The 18,543-nt window shown below is 33.8% G+C and overlaps 1 protein-coding gene across 1 annotated transcript; it reads right to left on the reverse strand.

Moving 5' to 3' along the window:
- Positions 1–8,930: 8,930 nt before the first annotated feature.
- On the reverse strand, positions 8,931–14,423 carry LOC108997952 (glutamate-rich WD repeat-containing protein 1-like). Its single transcript, XM_018974341.2, has 12 exons — positions 13,377–14,423; positions 13,110–13,279; positions 12,905–12,983; positions 12,296–12,511; positions 12,084–12,182; positions 11,289–11,454; positions 11,096–11,202; positions 10,821–10,960; positions 10,651–10,723; positions 9,690–9,805; positions 9,410–9,527; positions 8,931–9,291 (listed from the first exon to the last, which is right to left on the reverse strand). The coding sequence occupies exons 1-12, from the start codon at positions 13,422–13,424 to the stop codon at positions 9,160–9,162; spliced, it is 1,464 nt and encodes a 487-aa protein (XP_018829886.2). The 5' UTR covers positions 13,425–14,423; the 3' UTR covers positions 8,931–9,159.
- Between the last annotated feature and the right edge of the window lie 4,120 nt (positions 14,424–18,543).

Below are 18,543 nucleotides of genomic sequence, written 5' to 3' on the forward strand. Positions count from 1 at the left end.
TCAATAACGAATTGATCTGTATCAATTCTTAAATTTTTAAAACTAATATATATTGGTTCGATTCTAAAACTTATCCAAAACTGTATTGAACTAGACATATTATACCACTAAAAAGCAAATGCTAAAGTGTTCTTAAAAGGGTCAAAACGGGTAAGATGACACGATCCATTATCTAAATGTGTTGGGTCAGGGTTTAAAAGTTTGACAAGTTTAACTTAACGAGCCTGGTTCGAGTTGACCTATATAATTAAATATTTATAACTTGGCACAATCCGAAAACACGATTTATCACCTCTAATTCAAGCTAAGGTTAGGAGGACAAGAAGCTCCCTTATTTAGTCTCGTTTTGAAAAATGAAATTATTTTAACTTATTTTATTTTATATCATTTAATCGTTATAATTTTTTAAATTTTTAAATAAAATATTAAAAATAATTCAATTCTTTTAAATTTTAAAATAAAAACGATATTTTATTCTAATTTTATTTCAACTTATGTCAGTATAAAAAGAGAAATGATACTTGTAGTCGTGAGTGTGCAAGCGCCGTGCAGTCGCTTTGAAAAATGTGAATAAATATTAGACCCACATGAAAAGAAATTAATTTTTTAATAATGAATCTCATTCTTTTTCAAAACGATTGCACGATATTTATACATTTTACAACTGTATATAGCATTACTTATATAAAAATCAAACCATCTCTTTCAAAAGTGAAATCCCTTCACCAATCCTTTATTTAAAGAAAAAAAAAAAATTCCCTCATCATCTCTTTTAAATTTCGTGTTGAAGTCAAGTGAGGTTAGGTCACATCCTGCGTGAGCTGTATCCTATCCTTTCTTGCGTGAGCTGTATCCTTTCCCTACCAGTAAATCACTGCACATCCTGCGTGAGCTGTATCCTATCCTTTCCTGCGTGAGCTGTATCCTTTCCCAACCAGTAAATCACTGCAATATTCTGTCCCTTTCTCGAAACATTTTTTTTTTCTCTTTCTCTTTTTTTTTTTTGAAAAATGATATGTCCACAGAAATGTTTTTCCGAAACTTTCCACCAATTAGTTTGTATTTTTTATAGTAATTAAGTAAAAAGTTTTAAATGAACATATAATTTTTTTTTTATTTTTAAAAAATATCTAAAAAGTTTAAAAAAATGTGAAAGAAAAGTAAAAAAGAAAAAAAAGAAAAAGAGATTTCAAATGTTCGGTAGACCTATGGACGTAGCAACATCGCGATTGTTTGTAAATGACATGAGACGGATAAAACGGAATGAGTTGAGATTAAAATTAAAAAATTATTATAATATATTTTTTAATATTATTTTTATTTTAAGATTTTAAAAAGAAATTATTTATTTTATTTTATATTAAAAATTAAAAAAATTATAATAATTAAATGGAATAAAATAAATTCAGATTATATTTTTCTAAAAACAAACGAGACCTTAATTCAAGTATACCTTCATGAGAATTGAAGGATGCATCGATAATGTGCATGCATTTTGTTATTTATCTTTTTATTTTTAATATTTAAAAAAATACACAAAATGCATAGTAGTGCACATTATCTGTTGACCCTTTCGATGCACTTAGCATTTTATGGGTGCAACTATCAAAATAACAGTCATAGTTGATCCAAGAAATATTTATAGTGGGCGCAATTATAAAAAATTTCTCAAAATAAATCACATATACATTTAAATAATTTTCCAAAAATCTACGGGATGCAATTGCACTCACTCACATACATGTGGGCTCGGCCACTCCACGTATTAATGATTATATTCAATAAATATTCAAGTAACATGTTTAGTATTAGGATATGATTCATACTCTCCCTTAAAATGTGTAGAATATTCTCTTTATAAATGTAGAATAATACTATAATAAATGATAATAAAGATTCTACAAATCACACTCTCATTTCATACGTATTTCACTTTCATCCAATTATGATGATGTCACATTGCCCATCATTCTTTGAATTTCTTCTTTAAAAAAATAAAAAATCATTCAAAAGTAGTAAAAATGCCACATTTCATCTAGTGAGATGAAAGTGTGATAAGTATTTGTAGCATTTCTCAAATAATAAATATAAATTTATTTTGGTTTATACAAGCTTATAAGAGTCTAATCGAGTTTTATACAAATTATATCATTTAGAAATAGATCATAATTTTAGGTGCTAATAGCTTGTTAAATTAATGAATCGAGTGAAACTTGAATTTGATCGAGTCTATCAAGATTATTTGATGACATGTGAAAGGAGTATCTGGTGGGATACCAAGAGATAGCCGTTAATAATGGAATTGGGAAGCCCGACAGCTCTAACTTGGGAGAGATTTAAGTAGAACTTAGAAAACAGGTTCTTTCTTGAATTGGTTATGTAGCAACCCTACCCCAATATTCGTAGTGAAAATATGAATAATTTTATCATGCCTAAATTAGGTTTAATGGTCTATTTTGGATAGAGTTGTGCTAGGCTGCCGCCCAGCTTCGAATCGAGCCGTACCACCTAGCACAAATTTATCTTTTTATTTTGTTAACATATTTAAATATTTTTAAAAAAAGAAAAAAAAATACATTAATACACTAAAAGTCACTTCCTTAATCATTAAATAAAAAAATTAAAAAAAATATATATGAGCAGTCAAAATGAGAGAGCAAACTCAGGCGGCATACTAGCATTTTCCTTTTGGATAAGCCTATGAGCAATAGTCTACTGAGTTTGGCTATGAGTTTTTAATTAGGCTTGTAGGCCCAAAAGTTTATTTTTAAGGCCCGTTGAGGTTTAGACAAGGATTTTGGATGGAATTAATGGCCAATATTTTTTGGAAAACCTAATTAATATTTTTTAGATAATTTTAAATAGACTACAGAATCAACATTTATATAATAGGTTAATGATTTTTATTGAGCAAATGGACCCATATTTAATTGATATTAGGCCCAATGAATTATTTTAAAAGATCAAAAATATTTATTGGACGAGTTGGTTCATTTTGAAATTTAACATTAGTCCATTGGACTTGTTAAGTGACTTGGCCCATAAAATTATAGGCAACCCTCGTAATATTGTAATTACAGGGAGAAAACAAAAAAAAAATTGGGTAAGCCTATTTCAAATTGAGAAATTATATTTGTAATCCTGAGTGGGGGCTATATATGCAGTTTCATTGATAAATGTGGGTAAAATGAAAGAAAATATCATTTTAAAAATGATATTATTATAATTTTAAATTTTTTTTAAATATAATTATATGAGCTAGTATGAGCAGTCCCCATTAAAAATTGCATAGGACAAAAAATTTCAAAAAACTTTTAAAGGCTTTAAGAAATCAAATTAAACTGAAAGAAAAGTGAATGAGATTTAATTAGAATATATAGAATTTAATAATAATAATAATAATAATAATAATAATAATAATAATAATAATAATAATAATAATAATAATAATATGTTGTAAACGCATAAATGTAGTAAAATATATTCCATATATTAGATAGATGACCATTAGAATTCTTATACATCCATGTATTCCTATTTCTCATGTTCATATATCCATTTGATTCATGTATTTCCATTGTCTAAGTTCATATATTCATTTAATATTATGTATTATCTCATGCCTATAAATGGGAGTATTGATGAGCATTTGTTGTAAACACACAACAAGGAAGTTGAGAGAAACAACAATATTGAGTTCCTGAAGAACTAGTTTCATATATTGTGGTCTTTCAATTCTTTTATTACTTCTCTTTAGTTTTACAATACAATATCAGCACGAGACTCTAGCCAATTGTAGTGTTCTTTTGGTCTTTGATATTGAAAACTATATGTGAGATTTTCGCTGATCAATGTAAGGGATGTTTGTGGAATGGGATGAAATGAAAATTTTGTGAATAATAGTAAGATGGTTTGTGAATAGTAGATAGATAGTTTGAGTTAAGTATTTATTAGGTTTTGAAAAAATGAGAGAGAAAAAGTTGAATAAAAAATATTATAAAGTTAAAATATTGTTAGAATATAATTTTTAGTATAATTCTTGTTTTGAAATTTGAAAATATTGAAATATTTTTTATTTTTTATTTGAAAGTTTAGGAAAGTTGTAATGATTAGTTTGAAAGTGTTTGTATTTAAAAAATGTTTGGAAATGAAATGAGATAGGATGAGATGAGATGAGATATGATGAGATAGGATGATATGAAATTTTTTTCCAAACATCCCCCGTCTCTCCACAATTTTATAATGTCACTTTCTAATCATTATGTCTGCATCATGTGTTTATAAATATTGACATCTATTATGAATTATGTTATAACGTATGTTCTATGCTCTTTGAAGCAAAATATTATAGAATTCAAATGACTTCATAGAGTTTATGAGTTTTGTATATTCTTTTCTTAAGATATTTGTTATAGATAATGTCAAATCTTACAAAACTAGAATTTGTTGTTCTCGACATTTTTAGCAACAATTATTTACCTTGGATCTTGGATGATGAGATATATCTTGATGCAATGAAACTTGAAAATGCTATCCAATAAGAGAATGAAACGTTTCTATAAAATCGCACCAAAGCAAAGATTTTTCTTCGCCTTCATTTATATGAAGAATTGAAAACTGTGTATCTCAATATAAAAAAATCCATTGATTCTATGGAATAATCTGAGGGAGAGATATGAGCATCATAAGACCATAATCTTGCCAAAAGCTCACTATGATCGGATGCACGTGAGGTTGCAAGATTTTAAAATAGAGAAATAAGCTCACAGTTAAAATTATGTGGAGAGCAAATCACTTATGAGGATATGTTAGAAAATACATATACCACATTTCATGCATCGAATGTACTCTTGCAACAGCAATATCGAGAGCGCAAATTCATAAAATATTATGAACTAATATCTTATTTGTTAGTGGCTGAATAGAATAATGAGTTTTTCATGAAAATTCACTAATCTCGTCCAACCAGTTCTACTTCATTCCTTGAAGCGAATGAAACCTCATTTTATTATCATAAAGGAAATCGTGGATGTGGACGTGGACATGGTAAGAAAAGCTATAAAAATTAAGGATATTGTACTAAAAATTATTTAAAGAGGAACTCAGTATACTACCAGAAGTGGAATCACACAGAGACAAAAAATGATGAAAATAAAAGCTTACAGAATAAGCCTGCAAGAAACTATAAGGATAAATGTTACAGATATGGTATGAATATACATTGGTCACATACCTATTGTACATCAAAATATTTGGTAGACCTATATTAGGCCTATATCAAAGAAAAGGAAAATGGGGTCGAAATGAATTTTGCTGATCATACGAATCCAATAGATCCAACTTATACCCCAAATAGAATGGATCTCAGCCACCTAGATGTTTTCTGATTTTTTGTGAACCCCAACAAAAATATTTTTTTTTTTATTAGTGATGATTATGGTTATAATAATTAATTTTCATTCTTTTTCTTGTAATCACATTATATTTTTCAGTTATTATCTTGAAATATATTTTGTAATTTTCTTTTAAATTAATGAAGTTTTATATATGTTTTTCTTTTACAAGGAATCATGGATTTTATTGATGAATTAATCAATTTGAAGAAAATTGGAAGAAATGTATGTCTCGCAGACAATTGTATCACACATACAATTTTTAAAGATAAAAAATATTTTCAATGTTTAACATTGAATAAAACTAATGGCAATACTATATCCATTTTTTCGAACCTAATTAAAGGCTCCGAAAGAACAAATATAGTGTAACCAAATTGTACAAAATTTTGTATTGACGATACTCTAGAAGAAATTTACTAAGTTTTAAAGATATACATCGTAATGGTGATCATGTTGAAACATCAATAAAGGCAATAATGAACATCTTTGTATTACTTCTATGATTTTGGGCTAGAAACTCAAATTAGAAAAACTGTCAGATTTCTTTTCGATGTTATATTAAACAATTATGAATACAGTTGAATCAAATATTGTAATGCATCGAAAGTGCTCTAATCCAAAGATCTTTATGCTTTGGCATGATTGCCTTGGACATCCGAGATCAATTATGATGCATCGAATATTTGAGAACTCACATGGATATAAGAAAACCAGAAAGTTCTTTTACCAAGTGATTATCCATGTGCATCATGTTCTCAAAGTAAACTAATTATCTGACCATCCCCTTCTAAGGTAGTAATTGAATCCCTGTTATTTCTAAAAAGAATTCATGAGGACATATGTGGGCCAATACATCCACCATATGAACCATTTAGATATTTTACGATCTTAATAGATGCATCAACTAGGTGGTCATATGTTTGTCTATCTTTACTCGTAATGTTGCATTTGCTAGACTTCTTGCACAAATAATTAGATTACTGCTCAATTTCTTGATTATTCAGTCAAGTCTATCAGATTGAATAATGCAGAAGAATTTACATACTAAGCCTTTGATGATTATTGCATGTTAATAGGAATTCATGTTGAACATTTAGTTGCCCTTGTACATACTCAGAATGGTTTGGCGGAATCGTATATTAAACGACTACAATTAATTACTAGATATTTACTTATAAGAATAAAACTACCCATTTTTGCTTGGGAACATGCAATTTTATATGGTGCATCATTAATTCGGATTAGACCAATTGTCCATAGGAAATACTCCTTGTTACAACTTGCTTTTGGTCAATCACCATATATTTTTCATCTTCGTATTTTTTGTTGTGCTATCTATGTTCCAATTGCAGCTCCCAAATGTACTAAAATGGGCCCTCAATGAAGACTTGAAATTTATATTGGTTTTGATTCTCCTTCTATTATTATATACCTTGAACGTTTAACTGGTGATATTTTTAAAGTACGTTTCAAAAATTTTCGTTTTGATGAAACAATTTTCCCACCATTATGAAAAGAAAATGTGCCTGAAGCACAAAAAGAAATAACATGGAATGTTTCGACATTATCTCATCTTGATCCTCATACAAATTAATATGATTTGGAAGTTCAGAGGATTATTCAATTGTAAGGTATTGTGAATCATTTACCAAATGAATTTACTGATAGTAAGAAAATAATAAAATCTTATATTTCAGCTGCTAATATCCCTGCGATGATTGAAGTCCCTATAGGACAATTAAGAAATCTAGCAGCAAACGAATCAAAGATATGCCTAAAGCATGGAAGACCTATTGGTGCAATTGACAAGATTCTTCTAAAGAGAAGACTAAAAGAAAAAGAAACTGGTGTTCCTGAAGAAGCCATACCCATAAAATATGCAATAAAATCAATTGATCCATCCAAACTCTTAACACCAAATTCTCCTAAAAAAGAATCTCCTGAAGAGGAATAAGTGGAACAACTACTTGAAAATAATGAGATCTTGATATATTATGTAAGTACAGGAGAATCATGGGATATAAATAAACTCGTTGTCGACAACCTATTTTCATTTAAAGTTTCTCTAAACATTACAAGAAGTAACGATGAAATTGAACTACAAACAGCTGCAAAATGCTGTCATAGAAATGATTTGCCAAAATGAAAAAAATGTAATTCATGCAAAATTGGATTCACTTGCAAAACGTGAAGTATTTGGACCTATAGTCCAAAGGCCTAAAGGTGTGACGCATGTTTGATATAAGTGGATATTTGTATGTAAATATAATGAGAAAAATGAAGTCGTGAGATATAAAGCACGACTTGTTGCAGAATGCTTCTTGCATAAACCTGACATTGATTATCAAGAAACAGATTCTCCTTTAATGGATTCATTTACATTCATAGTTTTTACTAACTTGGTAGTCATATAAAGTTTAGATATGCGTTTAATGGATATGGTTAGCGCATATTTATATGGATCACTAGATAATGATATATACATGAAAATCTTTGAATGATATAAATGCCCGAAGCATATAATTTAAAATTCGATATTATTTATTCTATCAAGTTACAAAATTCATTATATGGTCTAAAGCAATTTGGGCGCATGTGGTACAATCATCTTAGTCAATATCTATTAAAAGAATGATTTGAGAATAATCTAATTTTATATGTGTTTTCATTAAGAAGTCAGAATCAGGATTCACATTTATTGCAGTATATCTAGTATCTACTATTACCCAAACAACATGTGGTATAATCTGGTATAATTGGTAGGATGCCTGTGATGAGCGAACCTTGGGCCAAGGACTTACCCTGTTGGCTGGGGAAGGGCCATGGTTTGTTCTCAAATGGGGAGAGAGTACCACGATTGAGAATCAGGTTAAATAATGAGTTATCGTCCTTGGATGATAGAGACGCCAGAACACTAGGGCAATATGTGGGGTCATGGCTTGTATAAAGTAAAGTATAAAAGAAAAAGAAAGTGAAAGAAATTATTTATTGTTTATGAAATGAATTTTCATTGATAAAGTTATGATGAACAATCAATAGTCTCGAGCGTGATGAGCAAACCTCGGGCCAAGGACTTAGCCTTTTGAACGGGGAAAGGCTTCTTAAACGGGGAGAGAGTACTCACGATCGAGAACCAGGTTAAATAATGAGTTATCGTCCTTGGATGGTAGAGATACCAAAACACTGGGACAGTATGAGAGGTCATGGCTTGTGTATGCAGTAAAGTATAAAAGAAAAAAAAAAGAATGAAAGTATTTATTGTTTATAAAATGAATGTCTATTGTTATTTTTTATGGAATTAATGTTTTATTGACAAATTATATAATAAAGTAAAGAGTTGTAATTAATTCCGAATTAAAGATTGGTTATGTTTATTGCTTTTATGATTAATTATGTAATGAATTGTGCTTCTTAATATAATGTTTATTCATTCTTTATATATATATATATATTTATGCGTTAAAATGAATTGGAAAATACAAAAATCCATAGCAATCACAAGTCTAATTTATAGTCTAATCCATAGCAAAAACTTTTGGGAGCAAGTGCGAATTTTAAAGAGGTACTGGGGAGGGGTCAAGGTCATTAACATACTCAACAAAAAAAAAAAAAACGCTGATTCTGAATGGATTCAAGATGTACGCATCTGGACAACGCCACATGCAAACATACAGCTGCTGCATGCCATCCCATTGATGCTATAAAACATATATATGTATAGCAGTTTGGTGCAAGAAGAATAGCAACAGATCATATGCGAGTTTCAAGCACCATCCGAGGGAAGGGTAGTTTGTATGTTAGAAGGCATCAGGATGTTGAAACCATCTGCTGCAGTAGATACGACCATTCCTGGAATCTGCGAATGCCAATGTATTTCTTTCAAGTCTTTCTGACCCTGTTTAAAGTCAAAGCATTCCTGAGTTAACACATTGAGTTGAATCAATAAAGAAATTTCTAAATCCATCATCTCACTAAGAGGTAAGTTCGGATAAAAGAGGAGGGGAGTGGGTTACCTGATGAACAAACAGAAGTTGTGGAGGTAAATCTTCAGGGTCATTTACTTGCTCTTTTGTTTTAGCTCTGAACTCTGCCTCCTCTTCGTCATCCTTTTCTAAGGAAAGGTCCCATATTCTATGCAATGAAGCCAAGCGATCAAAAATAAATATACGAAACTTAGAAAAATTTAACATAAGAACTTATATCCAAAGAAGAATAATAAAACTACAAACATATATATTTGGTTGACCACTTCTTATTTATGCGCCAACCCAATCTATCCTGCGTATTACTTACGTTAGCTGATTGTCTGATGATGAAACAGCCAAAGTAGAGGGTTCATGTGGACTCCACTCAATGGACGTGATAGGGTGTTTATGGTATTCAAAATGTGCCACTACAGAATCTCCTTGCTGTCCAAAGAAAAATCGCATTTAACATCAACATTATCAACATCAAGAAACCCATTTGATAACCTAAAACCCTTCTTTGCTAGCACAAGAAAAAGAAAGAGAGGCAGAGAGAGAGGGAGATCAACCATTTCTCTGACTCTAAAATATATATACCTGTGTATGTAGGAACATAATACACATACATACATGCACATATAAAACAAAGCCTTCACCCCTCCTAAAAGAAAAGGGGGGAAAACACAAAGTGCCTTATCCCCCATTTTTAGCAGTCTCAAGTATCATACAATGCATACTAAAGAGGCAAAGCACTTTCTTTCTTCTTCTTCTTCTTTCTTTCTTTTTTTTTTTTTTTTATATATGTTAGAGAACCTCTCCAAGGTAGGACCCACCCCTGTAGAGTAAATTCCGGTTTCGTGCACCGCACCCTCATAAATTTTCCTATACGAAACTAGTTAAATCGCTAGCTTTACACCAGGGGATGTGGCCCCAAAAGATTGTTTACACCCATGAGGTGTTGAACTTTAGACCTTGAAGGGAGTGATACCCCAAAACCAAGGCCTTCACCACTTAGGGTTAAAGACGCAAAGCACTTTCTTTAAAGAATGCAGCTGGTTCCACCTTTCTTTCATTAGTTAACTAACTTATTTTAAACAGGGATTGTAGTAATTGTGTGTGACCAATCTGAATACATGCAAGTCACAATATAAGTTTTACAATCAATGCAGAAGAATGACAGCAATAAGATTGAAGACATACTATTATAACAATGGCCCTTAACCTGATAATTTATTATAGATCATATATTTTTTTAGAAAATGTGATGGAATATCCATACTGGACCATACCTTAAGCAATCTGAGGTCACGAATAGAAAATGTCCCGTCATCACTGCCAGATGCCAACATACAGCTAGCCAGCCTAATCAGAATCAAGGAAGTGCCAAGAGTGATCACCACATAAACATGTATGGAAGTAAGGATTTTCTAATAGAGCAACAACCAGAACTATTAGCAACCTGTTCCACGATATGACATTCACATCTGCATTATGAGCCTTGAAAGATGCTACTGCTGACTTCCCTAAACGGGCATCCCATATTCCAATAGTCCGATCCACAGAACATGAGGCAAACACATGAGCTTCTGTAGGGCTCCACTACAGGAGAAGAGATGGAACAAGAATGGTTACAAGTTTGAAAAAATAAAGGAAAACAGTTCTGCTCAAAGCACAAGATTCAACTGCATATAGGGAAAACCCAAACAACTATAGATTCATGGGTTAACTATATACTTGTAGATCCTCGACACTCGCAGCATGACCAATAAATGGTTGGGTATCCACATTCCATGTCGCATCAGATGTAGGCTCCCACAGAAAAATACAATTGTTGCAGTCCCCTTCACGCATGAAGAACATTATCAAAGCGTTAGACCATGTTAAATGCGTTAAACAACTAGTAATTAAGGTTCCAGTCTAACAGTACCAGATACAAGCCTTCCCGGAACAATAGGATTCCAGTCTATAGCATAGCCTTCATCATTGTGCTTAAACTTAACTAATGGGGCCTGATTGAAATCTGACGAAGCCCCCTGGGCACCTTGTTTTTCTGATTCGGCTAAAGCATTCAGATGAGAGCTGAAGTCCCATACCTACAGAGCATTATCGTTTTTATTGTAATCTATATCTGGAAAATCAAATTTCAAGTTCACACATACCTGGATTAATCGTGCCATAATTGTTTTTGATAAGTAAAATGTCATAATAATTTCTAAGACGTGTTAAATCTCATTTTTATTCGAGTACTAGACAGAAGATCTTTTTCGGTCGCTGCCACCGAAAAACTACCCCCAAAACCACCGAAAAATTCCAGAAACTGAAGACATATTATCACATTCCATAACGTCATATGCTTACTATAAGAATTTTACTACACGGATTCAATGGGAAAAATACCTCAAATTTCTTATTAACTTCTGAACCAGATTTATACAAGTGCAGTAGCATACTTTTGGTAATTACATAGAAAAGGAAAGCAGAGTTATGCCAAAATAAATGTAAAATAAATGAAAAATATTTACATTAAATTGAAACGGCTATATTGCTATACAGAAAACTGATTCTGCTGACTTTGGTGATTTGATCTTGATTCAGTTTGATTGGAGAGATTGTTGCAATCTTCCTTAATACTTACATGGACAGCAAGACAGAAAGACTACCCCCAAAATAGGCATGAAAATCATGAAAAACCACCCCACAATGTAACGACATGAATTCTAACCTGCACATGACCATTATCTGCCCAAGATGCGCATATATGGGGATTTTGTGGCATGGCACGTATACGGTTTATACATCCTTCATGAGCTACCTTGCGCAACTGGAAAAGCAAACAAGATAAATGAAAAGTTTAAATAGATAATGGGAGGAACAAGCAATGTGGATCTCTGTTTTTGTGAAATTAGCAAAATGCGAAACGAAACAAGATGTTGCCTGCAAACTCGGACTCCCAGATCCACCAAGCTCCACATCCTCATCTTCCTTGTCACTATCACTGCTGTCACTCTCCATATCAGAGTTTCCAGCTGCAGGTTTGGAAGGCACTAGCTCACGTCTTTTCCCTGTGATGTTGGATATTTTAAATATTCCTATAGAGTTCGAAGAAGCTTTCTTTTCTTGATAAGTAGAGTTCGAAGAAGCTTTCTCTGCCTGCAGAAGAACCATGATGTAGAGATACAATGTACAAAATGTGATGAGAAAAGGACAAAGGACTACAAAAAAAAAAGAGGTAAAAAAAACCTAAGTATTCCTCTTCCTAATATTCAGATAGATCCGTATTATAATTTTTCTTCCTCTGTAAACAAAAGGTTGTGCCTAAGTTGTATACAGGAACCAGATTTGATACTATGGTAATCCTTGGGAAATCTGTATTGCACACTGGAGTAACATAATCCTTACGTCTATTAGGAAAACATATTTGAATCCCGATCCCGATGCAACTGCACTGTGTAGAGATCAATAACGACTTTACACATGAAAAAGATTATACTGAATATATGGTTCCATAGCCATACATAAAAAGCAATATGAAACAAACCTCACCTGAGTACCCGCGACGAAATACATTGTTTGTGGGAACTCCGTTCGGACCAACCCCAGTGTATCGCATACAATATCGAAGCTGTAAAAGTGAACCACCTAATTACAAATTAGGAACTAAAAAGACATACAAGGAAATCATGGCATATGGCAAATACGAATTGGGCCACCAATGAATTGAAGAAAAAGCACACAGAATTAGCGGTACCTAAGACAGGGCCAGCCAATATGGAAGGCGTGAAGGGAATTGTAGGCCGAGGGGTCACACTGAAGCTCCTCGCCTTCCTCTAATTTGTCCACACCTGGTTGCCACACCTTTGCCGGCATCGAGGGTATCGAAGATGACGAAGACGAAGACCCATCTCCTTTGTCCGAGCCCTGCACGAGATAGGGATGGTTGTGTGAAAAGGTCGCCCAAAAGGCAATTAAAACTAAACGATTGATTTAAGGCATCGAGAAAGAAAGATAGTTGAACCTTGCTCTTTCTCTTGATTTTCTTCGCGCTTTTGATGCTGCGAACCATTTTTGTACAGGTTGATGCAAAGCGGCACAATGGGAAGAGGCTTTCTGTTGAGTCGAGTCGAGTTTAGCTAGGATTTTGCTCCCTTTTCCGAGACGGTTCTTTGCGCCAGTTTAGCAAACGGAACGAGAAGCTGCGGCATACAGCACCTTCTGGGGGAGAGAGTGAGAGCTACGCACAGAGAGAATTACCTAGAGAGAGGGACTAACCGAGAGAGAACTAGCGTGGGGGAGAGAGAGAGAGAGAGAGAGCCGGGCAGTGTGTTGCTTGGTGGTCAGTGGAGGGAGACGGTGCAAGGTGGCTGGGCACGTTGGGGCACGGCGGTGAGCGCAATAAAACCGACCGTATGGCTTGGTGATAAGCAGCGTTCAGTTGCTGGATCCTTCTTGAATTCGGGTGTGGTTTCAGGCCACTCCTAGCGGTGTAAGAGAGGTTCACGGTTGCGGTGGAGGAACCCAGTGGTGGGACAACCGTGCGGTGCAGTGTGGGATGATCACGGTGGCAGTGGACTCCTATTGACTGCACTGGTTTCAACGTTGCAAAACAGGGGCTGTTGGGTTCACAGCTTCGTGGCTTACAATGGAGGCCACGGGGAGGCGTTGGGCGGTGGTAGGGCAGTTTCCAATCGGTGGAGGATGACCTTGTAGCGCCCTCTGTGGTGGCTTCGGGCCGCAACAGAGAAAGTGGAGATGAGAGAGTTTCTAGCACGGCGAAGAGGAAACCAAGGCGGCAGTGATGTTCCTGTGGCTTTCCAAGGCAGCGGAAAGAGGCAGTGATGGAGGGGCTACGGTTGAACTTGGGGCAGCGGTTGTTGCGGCTAGGAGGGAGATACCATGACGGCTGAGGCTACCGTGGGTTATACACGCTGGAACATGGTGTTTCGCCGGTGTGATCTTACTGGGTTGGCGGTATGGTTCAGCTGGTACACGGCTGAGGAACGCAGGAGGCTCACGGTGACGGTGATGGTGTTGCTAGTGTGCAGGGGGAGGCTGCATGCGGCAACAAAACCTAGACGAAGATAGTTTGTTTTCACGGTTTCTCCAAACTTATTTGATCCTATTTAATCGTTATAATTTTTTTAAATTTTTATATAAAATAATATAAATAATTTAATTTTTTTAAATTTTAAAATAAAAATAATATTAAAAAATATATTTTAATAATATTTTATTTAATTTTAAATTTAAATTTATTTTATTTTATCTCATTTTATTTTATTTAAAAAACAAAACCTTAATATCACAAATAAAAAAATAGTAAAAAAAAAATAATAAATAGATGTTAGTATAGTGGTAGTCGGGTGGCTTGGATCTCACGGGTCATGGAGTTTAAAAGCAAACCGGTTATTGGGTCATACAAACGAGTCGGATTGTTTTTATGGCCTAAATTTGTGATTATTAAGAAAATTATAATAAGATGAGTTGTAATAATTTCTTAATCCAATTGGACTTTTCTTGAACTTAATCGAAGGATTAACCACTAGAAGGGGTCCAAATAAATTATTCAGCTTGTCCATTCATTCATGGGCTACGTATTTAATAAATTTAAGAGTAATACTACATATAATCGTAGAATTCGTAAAATTTGTGCAGTCGTTTTGAAAAAGAATGAGGTCTATAATTAAAAAATTAATTTATTTTCATATGGGTCCTATATTTATTTATTTTTTTCAAAACGGCTGCATAGCGCTTGCACATTCACAACTACAAGTATCATTTCTATAAATTTAATAGGCTGGATCTTGAATAAAAAATAGGTCCAATTTACCCAATAAATATTTTTTGAACTTATAATTATTTCTCGAGCCCATTATCTAATAAAATGGGTCTGCTTGTCCAATAAAATTAAGTGTATATTTGGGATTACAGTAAAAAAATATAATTTAGAACTTTAGAACTTAAATAATAAGTTCTACAATTTAAATTTTTTTTACTATTTCGTAACCATATGTTTAAAGCAAAACAAATTAAAAAAGTGTTTTTGATGTAGAAAAGAGAATTATTTGATTTTTTAAATATTATAACCATAATTTTGAAAGTTTTGAAGTAGTAAAACCCTGTTGAATAACTTTTATGGATTTTGTTGTATAGGTATTTTAGCATATTGACAATCTTCTTAAAATTAAAATTACGTTCTACATTATTTGAACAAAAATATTTAAGAAAAATATTTTTCTTCAAACGTATTTTTTAATTTATTTGAGATTAAAAAATATTTTAATATGTAACATCCAAACAATATAATTTTGTCATTAAAAAGCTTTTAATACTATTATGAACTTTTTAAAACCGCTAGCGTAAGTCCAAACATGTCCAGCTTATTGGACTCCATAAAATCCATAGTCACCTGCAAATGATTTTTCATGCCCACGGCTTTAGCCAATATTGTCCAAAAATCTCAACCGGGCGTCAAACAAAATTCATGGGTCCAAAGTACCATTCAGTTTAAAAATGTAAACTTTAAATAATGGGTCTTGATCAAAATCCTAGTATTAATGGTTTCTCCCAAGTTTTTACCTTAAAAATCTACCTAAAATAATAATAAGTAGAACTGTCCACATAAAATAATAATTTCAAATAATTAGTAAAATATAACTTTCCAAATTTTGAGGTGTTACACTAGCGTACAAGATGAGAATCTTGAGGTACTTGGTGTTGCGGCAACATATTTCTTTAAGATAATGGACAATGGTTAGATGGTGGGAGATAGAGCCCCATAAGTTGGATGCACATTAAAACAGTTCACTCATCAACATCCACCCATGTTTGATGATAGATTTAGAGCAACGGATGCACTGATGAGCAAAAGGTGAGTATGGCACCTACAATCTGATGGACATGGGTGAACAATGATTGTAGAGGGACTACTCTAGCAATAATAGGGAGAAGGGTTCCCATTCCTTTGGAGTGTTTTAAGAAGGCATTCTTGGAGCATTTCTTCCCTCGAACCCTCATAAAGACAAGAGCAAGACAATAATTAAACCTTACTCAAGGCACTATGACTATTTATGAATACCCACGAAACTCTCGGATCTACCCTTTTTGTTGAATATTTGATCCCTAATGAGGGAAAGAGAGCAAAAAAGTTTGAACGATGACTCAACTATAATTTTTATGACCTAGTCACGAGAACCACTATTGTAGAGGAAGACATTCAGAAGATTATGAAATAGAGTGAACAAATGAAACGTTCCCTGTAGTCTGCTAAGCAATTAGGACAAGCTAATAGGTCCTTTCGGGATAATGAAGAGAGGCCACGACATAGTGAGACAAGATGACATTCTATATGTGAGATGTATGGGAGGCATGCGAAGAAATGTTAGGGACTGACACATGCTTCAAGTGTTGAAAAGGACATCGTATTCGAGACTACAATACCAATTATGATAAATGATGTGTTATGAGATAGGCTTACCAAGTATCAATTGTTGGAAAATAGTATAATTTTCCATTTTCTTACATTCCTCTAACTAGGGGGACGGAAAGGCGAGGCCAGACGTAAACGCCTACACGCACCTGGGCACCGGGGGACGTGCTTCTATTTTAAAACGTCACTTCCCCCTTTGCATCACTTTCTCTCTTTCATCTCTCAATCTCTCTGTTTAAAATTCTCGTCACGATCTTCCCAGTCAGTCGTTGTCATAGTCTCTCTCTCTCTCTCTCTCTCTCTCCTCCTCGCCATCGCCCCCAGCCTCTCTCTCTCTCTCTCTCTCTCTCTATGTTGGTTTTGGTTTTTGGTTTTTCGTAGTGGGTGGAAGGTGGGCGAAGGTGAGCGAACGACCGTGGGGGCCAATCGGGACAAGCTCAGGGCCCAAACTGCCACCCCCCATGCAGAACTGGCGAACAGGGCAAGGGCAACCCCTGTTTGGGGGATGTGGGTAATAGCCCTACCTCTGACTTGTTAACATATTATTCGTTAACTAGAGTTGATAGAATAATTGACTCGGTTATGATGGGCAAATCTCAATCTAGAGACAATATAGGGAGTTTGGATCAAATTTTCCAAAAAAAAAAAAACTTAATATTTATATTTCTCGTTTTCATTTTAGATGTATGTATTTCTTTGTCTCATATGTTGTAACAACCCGACCCCAATATTATGAGGGATAGAATGTGAATGACTTTATGTTTTATTGTCTTTATAAACATTCTATTATTGTTATTATTACTATTATATTTTTATCAAATTTTATACCATTAATAAGTTGTTCAGGATTGTTTTTATTATTATTATTATTATTATTAAAAATTAAGTTAAATGGTTTATACTTTTTTCAGTCTTCCCCTTCTCTCGGATGGTTCTTCAGTGAGTGAGCTGTTACATCGGCCATAACTGAAATTGGAACGTGTTGAACACTTTTAAAACTCTCCCTCTCCTTCAGAAATCTTGACAAAAAATTGCAGCAATTTATTGTTATCTTCCTAGCAAGTACTCCTCGGCAACACAAGGCAGTTCACTATTAAAACCCGCTACCAAAGAGAACCCAACGCAACCACGACCCTTATACATCTGCAAACCACCATAAACAAATTAGAGCACCAAGAGATCATCACGCATGGTAGTGCAGTCGCCTTTGTCATGGGCCTGTTAGGTCGTGGGGTGGGCCTTAGGTGATCTGGACGTGGGTCTTGGATGTAAGGCCTTCCGTTTGGCTTCATAGGACTTAGTATTTTCTGTTAAAAGTTTGGTTTTAATGTTGCTCGAGTCTTTGGGTAGTCAGTGTAGTCTGGGATATGCAGTTAATTGTTAGGTTGTTGAGTCAGAGTCTTTCACGCAGTAGTTATTAATTATGGGTTGTTAATTGTTGCTTAATTTCCGTAAGTTAGTGGGCTATTGGTTATTTGTAATGTTATTTAAGTTGTTATTATGAATGAAAAGTCATGCAGAATTTTATCCAATACTTGTATTAGGAGGACTCAGCCCCCTCGAAGAGGCTATCTATTTCTTTTCTATTAACCAGCCCCTCACAAGTGGTATACAGAGCCAGTCGTTTCATGGCTGAAGGGCACAATACACGTTATTCCCACCTTGCCGACTCCTTGGCTACAGTTTAGCAAACTCAAGAAATTCAACAACAAAATCAAGAGGCCCTGCAACAAGCGGTTGAAGGCTTGACAACACA

Source organism: Juglans regia, chromosome 7 (genome assembly GCF_001411555.2).
Source record: "Juglans regia cultivar Chandler chromosome 7, Walnut 2.0, whole genome shotgun sequence".
Taxonomy (NCBI): domain Eukaryota; kingdom Viridiplantae; phylum Streptophyta; class Magnoliopsida; order Fagales; family Juglandaceae; genus Juglans; species Juglans regia.

What these genes read in the sequence shown, in the direction of transcription:
- LOC108997952 (XM_018974341.2), bottom strand. Translation starts at nt 13,424, where the DNA reads ATGGTTCGCAGCATCAAAAGCGCGAAGAAAATCAAGAGAAAGAGCAAG. An exon ending in TCCGGGAAGGCTTGTATCTG is followed by an intron (nt 11,203 to 11,288) that starts GTACTGTTAGAC and finishes TCATGCGTGAAG; the next exon opens with GGGACTGCAACAATTGTATT. An exon ending in TCATCAGACAATCAGCTAAC is followed by an intron (nt 9,528 to 9,689) that starts GTAAGTAATACG and finishes TTCATTGCATAG; the next exon opens with AATATGGGACCTTTCCTTAG.